This window comes from Morone saxatilis, unplaced genomic scaffold, assembly GCF_004916995.1.
Source record: "Morone saxatilis isolate NCDOM2014 unplaced genomic scaffold, NCSU_SB_2.0 Contig15, whole genome shotgun sequence".
Taxonomy (NCBI): Eukaryota; Metazoa; Chordata; class Actinopteri; family Moronidae; genus Morone; species Morone saxatilis.
The window spans coordinates 6,570,291-6,577,402 of NW_023339707.1; the positions used below are offsets into that span (position 1 = coordinate 6,570,291).

At 40.3% G+C, this 7,112-nt stretch overlaps 1 protein-coding gene across 1 annotated transcript; it reads right to left on the reverse strand.

Moving 5' to 3' along the window:
- Nucleotides 1–3,951: 3,951 nt before the first annotated feature.
- tmem82 (transmembrane protein 82) lies at nt 3,952–6,763 on the reverse strand. Its single transcript, XM_035657163.1, has 6 exons — nt 6,471–6,763; nt 6,278–6,350; nt 5,964–6,156; nt 5,344–5,758; nt 4,831–5,018; nt 3,952–4,245 (listed from the first exon to the last, which is right to left on the reverse strand). Exons 1-6 carry the CDS (start codon nt 6,562–6,564, stop codon nt 4,165–4,167), a joined length of 1,044 nt encoding a protein of 347 aa, XP_035513056.1. The 5' UTR covers nt 6,565–6,763; the 3' UTR covers nt 3,952–4,164.
- Between the last annotated feature and the right edge of the window lie 349 nt (nt 6,764–7,112).

A 7,112-nucleotide genomic window follows, 5' to 3' on the forward strand; every position in this document is an offset into this window, starting at 1 on the left:
ACAAGAAAAAAAAAAAAAAAAACACTCGGCGCAAATCATTGACTGGTCGTTGTGACCCAATGTAAACCATTAGGTTGGATCCCCGCACGCTGTTTGATACTCTTCACTGTTAAAGCGCGATCTTGCACCTCATGAACGCGCTCCGGACTGTTCCCGTGACTAGGCGCGTCCCTGACACCATGCGACCTTTGGGTGTCGAAAGAAAGCATGTAGCTTCCTAAAAAGATGCAGCAACTTCGCTTGTAATGAGAGGCACACCGCGCAGGCGTGGCTTTGTGTGTGAACCTCTTTTTTTCTCCCCGATGAGATAGTCTGGCGCCCGTGCGCATGCGTGAGAAAACCCCTGCTTGAATGAAGGTGCTTTGACATCTGAGAAGCTTTTGACTCACGGGAGGATCCCATCACTGCTAGTTGGGTATGGCAAGGTGAGGTACTTTGCATACAGTGGAACCAATTGAGTGTTTTGTTATATAATAATTTACATTTTATTTTTTACCAGTGCACAGAAAAACATCAACGCAAAAGTGAGCGGTAGGACCACATTTAAAAAAAAAGTGAGCAGTGGGAGCCTTTGGGATTGCTGCCTCAGGGCTGATAGTTTGCTGAGGTGCATCAATCATTTATCACTGAATTCTAATAATTACAGGATGGCAACTGGGATGGGCCCAGTGTGTGCTGAGCACCAGCCTCCTGTAAACCTGAACAGAATAAGCAGTTTGTTAAATGGATGGATGGACTGATTATTGGTTATCTTTTATTTAGCACTTATTGCTTTATTTGTCTCCAGAACGTAGGTTAACATTTTATATCAGTAAGTTAAGATTACATGGAAGGATTCAGTCATACACAAGAGTTGACCCCCCTTCATTTATAGTGTTGAAGGTTTTTACACATGATGTGGAAACTTTACCCTACAGGAAACAGGAAATCAAGGGCCTGTTGTAGGCGACTCTGAGTGTTAATGTTGAGAACATCTGAGGCTGTGATGAGCTTTAGTAAAACAATATGCTGTACATAAGTTAAACTCTGTATAGACCCCATTGAAGCTCAATTATTGCTCTTAAGTTAATAGAGCAGATTCATGATTCTGTAAAGCCGAATAACAGAATCAATTACAGCCTTGAATCTCTATTTCTATGTTAGGAGAGATTTGTTATCATTAACTGTACCGTTTGGCTCATTAAATAACAGCATATATACATTTAACACAAACTAAAGTAAAGTGTTGAGAGACTTGGAGAATATATGCCAAGGAACAGTGTTACTAAGACATGATTTAGGAAATGTAGTTCTCCTTTAGTTTGTATAATATCAGTTAAACTTAAAACGCTTAAGAGATCCCATTTAAAAGGACATTCACAAAAAGTAAGAAGGTCTGACAGCTGTGGGATTGACATGTGTGACAAAAAAAAAGTATTCAGACCAAATCTATGTGTCAGTAAGTTGACTTAATATATTCAGAAGGAGGAATCAGAATATTCTTGAGCAATGCATTGCTATCTGTTAAGATCACTGATGAAACAAACACCGCTCAAATGAAACAATGCATACATTTTGCTGACGGACACAAAGAGACACAAAATAATAAATAAACACACAAGGGGATTGACACAGTATTGAGCAGGAGAGCAATGTGACAGACATGACACAAGAAAAGTTCTTCATAAAGCACTTCATCATAATGAGGTTTATACTTTGTCTGATTCCACTTTGCTTTGTGCACTTTATATTAACATGCTGTCTTCCCTTTGCTTTTAATGCCAAAACTCCTACTACTAGTAGGATACAAAACGGCATGGAGGCTATTAAGTCAAAATCTTTGACCTGGTCTGAGCTCTGTTTTAAGCTAATAAGTAACAAGAGCAATTGGGCCCATGTCCAAAGGTTCAGCAGACCAGTGGTGATAAGCACTGATGAGGGGTAAATAAAAGCTGCACTATTTTTTATGTGTTTTTCCAAGACTATCCCTGTTAGTAACATTTTTATGAGACTTGCTAAACGTGTAGGCTACTTATAAATGAATGGCAACCTAATGAAGGTGTCAGCATATGTAAATAAAATGGTGGGTGGACCTCAGTTCCTTTACATTTTGCCCAACCTGGAGCTGAATGTAACTCTTAGCCAATAGAAAACGATTATTTACTTAAAAATTGGCATAGAAGAGCTCTGTTACTACACTACAGCATTATTCTGCTTTTGTTACTATATTAAGCACGCACATTGAAGGCAGAACTGCGCTTGCGTTAAAATGCGGTAACAGGGGACACGCAAAACGGCTCTGCGCATGCGTGCAGCGTGCCTATCAGATGAGAACAGAAAAGTCTGGAAGTCTCCAGAGGAGGTGACAACAACTGCTCAGTCATTTCAATGGGCATTTTCACCATATTCGGGTGCTCATGGAGAACGTCCTCCCTGTGTCTACTGAATTCGTCCTGATGTGGAACCTTATTCAGTTAAAAATCAAATAAACCTATGGGAGTACAATTTCCTAATTTGGTGGATCTACTTGACACCAAAACTAAATTTCCTCTTCAGTGATTCTCAGACCTGGATTATCTTGGGAACTGGACCGCCAGGCTAATGTGCCCACTGTAATTCCACACGCCTTTTTTGACATGGAATGACGGGAGTGATATAACAAAAACCTTCTCATGGAATATGTTTCTGTCAGTCCACAGCTCTCAATAAAGACACATCTTATGGGCAAAACACCGGCGTCAAAATGTGGATTTAATTTGATGTGTGTGTGTCTCAGAGAAGTTCTAAATTGTCACAAGAAGTCAGGCTTTAATGTTACTGAGAAATGTAGCAAAGACTGGAATGTGAATGCGGTAACAATCAAATCTCTCATAAAAGCATCTTGTGTGTTTATATAGCGCGTTTGTTGTCAACAATTTCAGTTAATGTAGACTTTTTTTTTTAATTCCTCTGTATTCGCACGAATTTAGATGGATCTAGAGTCTGAGTACAACCCAGTAGCCTAGCCTTTCCTTTGTCTAACGCCATTTTGTGTGACTTTACCGCACTAACGTTGTCGTCAGCCATTTTGCCTTTTCTTTTCAAGCAGACAGTCTCTGGAGGGACATGACAAAAGCGGAATGATATTTACAGGCCCGTACATCGTGTGGATATGAGTTAACCGATAAAAGTGACAACATTAATAAACTTACCTATCTGCCTAGGCTGTTTGAGATGGAGTTAATGTCTGCGTTTGTTATTAAGGCTCACAGCTGTGTCAACCTACTGCGTAGAAGGAGAAAAATGCGACCTGTGTCCGTTTTGATAAACGTATTTTGTTTTCGGCATTCAATCCAGTTATGTCCAATACTAATGCGGATTTGTTTATGGAAATATCTCATGTGAGCTGTGGTCTCGTAAAATATATCCCCTCTGAAATTCATAATGTATGTAATGTGCATTATGTGTGACATTATGTTCTTTTGTTGAATACCTTTGTGTGTTCATTGTGTTTAAAAGAATATGATGCTTTAATGTTAGAAATTGAAGAAAAGAAAATACAATTGAGATTTTGTTCCCTCCTTAAATAACGACAATTAGCTGATAATTAGAATCAGATGTTTTCTGGCAGCTGGGCTTGATAACAGCAATATAACATGCACATTATAATCCTCACTTAGTTTGACCCTCATCCATCAGCAGGCCAGAAAGGGTTACAAAGCCCCGAGGCTCTGGGGCACCACAAAGAAAATCTGGAACAATGACAATTCTCTCCAGGAGTAAATGGCATGCCACAGTCTCTCCAAGATTACAGCGTTAATTCATCCTAGAGGTCACAAAGACGCCTAACGTCCAGAACTGCTAGTTTGTCACCTGTACAGCGTTAATGAACTGATAATGACAAAGAAAATGAGTTTTATAAGAGAGTACCAGAGAATAACTCCCATTCCTGACTCTGAGTTTGAAAAGAAACCGTTATGTGATGCAGGTTATACTGTGGTTGCTGGAAATGCTTCTTCTGTAAGGTTAAAGAGCTGGAAACAATTTTATTCATGAGATAGTCACATTATGGTCCTCAGACTTTTTAATGAAAAAATATCACGTTCTAAATACAAAATCACTCATTGTTGATGTAGCCCTAATAGGACTTACACTAATGAATGGCCATTAAAAATAAACACCACAAGTTTTAAAACCCCAGAGTAGCTATCTTTGGTGCTCCTTCTGTTTTGGCTGTGGTCCTGGACGACGCTCCCTCTTTACGCTGTCTGTATAATCCTCTTCATCCTACATGCACACGGCAAATAAAAGACAGATGCATAACGTAAGATGATAATAGAGCATATAACCAGGCTGCTGGCCAGGAAGAGCATAGACTACAGACAATATCTACTGACTCTGCTTATATATATTATTATTATAATCATTGTCATTCACCACAAAATCATACATTATATTTATACCAACAATAATATATTGAACTGGCATTTTAGGGTATTGTAGAATGAATATCTTTAAGGTAAATCTCATTTAAACTATTTTTTATCAAACTTTTATTTGTAGAAAAAATTCAACACTCAAGCTAATTAACAAAAATATATATGTGTTTTTATTTGAAACTCTGAACTATTTAATAAGGCAAGCTCAGTGAAAATGAAAAGTAGGCTCAGTATTCTGAATCAGAGAATACTTTGACCTGAATCTGTCTAGGGGATCTTAAACCTTCTCCACCTGGGACACAAGTTTGAGAAGTTCAGTCTCATCTTGGGACCCAGTCTAATGAACACATTGATATTCTGCCCCAGTTTCTTGGTCCCGATGGACAGAAAGTGCTTTTGGCCCTGTGCGCTGCTTCCAGGGAGACTCACTGACCTGTGAGGATGCCGCATCCAGCAGATCCATAGTGGGGATTAGACAGCTGGCCTCACCCAGGAAACACATTAAGATTTGGAGCACGTCGGCCCAGCGTCCAACAGTCAGCATCAAGACCATCAAACCTCCGAGACGCACCCCTACTGTGTTCATGACAGCCTGGCTGCCGTGCAGACGATGCTGTTCGTCTGCAGAACCAAAATGCAGAACCAAAATGCAGCATTAGAGGGAAATATCTGGTGAAAATGTATACAATTAGAACAGGTCTATAGAGGTGTAAAACATCAGTATGCTCAAATTAATGATGGATGCATTAGAGGCCAGACAAGACCCCTAAGACAGGCATGAAACTAATTAATTACTAATTGTTTTCCTCAGTCTTGAGAAGGGTCCATGCTATCACACCATTACAGGCTGTGGCATTATAGAAGGTCCTGCCCAGATTTACCAGTGCCTATAAGCACTGAAACAAAATCTCTGATATGAATGTTTCCCATTTTACATGTTTCTCACCCTGCATGTACACAACCAACAGTGTGTAGCAGATAGTCAGTGGTGTCCAGAACCTAAGGGCCTCTGTAGCAGAGAGGAAGTGTTTATTGATGATTGATATGGAAGCCACCACAGCCACAGAGAAAGCAATGAACATTGTCTTGCACAGCATGGGCAGCAGGCAGCGGCCTGATGTGAGGAGGCTGATGCAAATGCCGCAGTAGCGCTGCGAGCTGTGGAGTTTATACAGGGCCATGACATGGTGCAGCAGGAGTGTGGCCTGCCGAGCCAGGAACCAGCTGAGTGCTGCTGCCAGGAGTAGGCATAGCCAGCGCTGGGACGCCCCCTCGTGGAGAAAGTGCAAACTGCAGCTTATGGCACAGCCCAGAGAGAACTGGCTTTGAACTAACAGCTGCTGCAGAAATTTCCTGGACTCCTGGGGATTAAATGAGCATATGAAGAGAACTGATGGATGAATCAAAACAGATGATGTGCTGTTTATTATAACAGATATCATGTCACCAGGACATGATAAATCCTAGAAATTAACTCAACAAAACTGAGTAGTAGAAGCAACAAGCAAATCAGGTGGTATAGTTCAGTATCAGGCATATTATTATTTTATGTGATTGGTTTCTTACTGGTCCAGCTGTGACCCATCCAGAGACAGCTCGAAGACAAAACTCTAGTACCACCAGGGAGGCAACACGGGAGCCCACTACAGCCAGCATCCCAGCCACCAAGAAAAACTGGAGCATCCCAGTAAGTCCAGTTCTAGTTCCCCTTTGAGGTGTTCTCTGGCTTGATATATCTTTACCATTTTTATCACTCCAGCTGTGGGTTGCAGGGAAAAGAATCAAGTTAGAAATAAAACTTATCTATTAAGCATCTGTACTAGCACTGGAAGGGGAATATTTAGATGAGAAACAAATTGATTAAAAGGCGATTTCCTCACCTTTCCTCCTCTAGGAATAAGTGCACTCTCACCAGTGAGCATAGCACAGAGATCGCACATGCACCTATGAGTCCTGCAAGTCAAATAACACTGAATTTGTAAGCAATAACACACTCCAGTCACCTAACATATACAGTTAAGAAACAGCTTGTATAAGTGCGAACGTCAGAGAAAATGAATGGATGGACCTCACCTTGAAGTAAACTATCCAATGGATTTGTATCTAGAGTCAACCACCCCGGTAGGAAGTAGGACGTCGGAAGAAACGACGTGATAAAGGATAACATTGTACTACCTTTGACCTAAAAGAAGAAACTTTTATTTAAATGTTTAAAAAAACAAAACAAGTTTAGTTTTACAAAAAATACATGGAGATAAATCTAATTTAAGCAGTCGGGAAGCATATTTTATGGTTATTCCAGATCGAGAAGTATCAGCTCAGCCCTTCTGTTTATCTCTGCTGCCTGAGCTTTGTTCATGCAGAAGCCTGTTTTGTGTCCTGTACCAAAGGTCATCTGAGTGTCGGTGGAGCAGAGGCCCTCAGCAGCCTGAGTCATAACAAGATAATGGAGGTTATTGCGCCATGGGAAATTTTTGCACTCTAAAATGATGGCAGGTGTTAGTTGTCCTCTCAGTTTGTCTGCAAGCTACAACCGTTGCTCTGACAAAGAGCTCTTTATCTCATAGTTCTTTTTGAAAAATAATATTTTTCCAGAGCAACATTTCAAGTTCATTAATATATTTTTATTTATATTACATTTCAGAAGGCAGTGGATATAATAGATAAATAATAAGTCATGCTTCAACAAATTGTCTTATTATAGGGTCAGCAAGA

Bases quoted from the DNA above. Each gene is read 5' to 3' on its own strand.
- tmem82 (XM_035657163.1), bottom strand. From the start codon at position 6,564: ATGTTATCCTTTATCACGTCGTTTCTTCCGACGTCCTACTTCCTACCG. The intron at 6,351-6,470 runs GTGAGGTCCATC...TTTGACTTGCAG, and splicing joins ATTGGATAGTTTACTTCAAG to GACTCATAGGTGCATGTGCG. The intron at 5,019-5,343 runs GTGAGAAACATG...TTGGTTCTGCAG, and splicing joins GTTGGTTGTGTACATGCAGG to ACGAACAGCATCGTCTGCAC.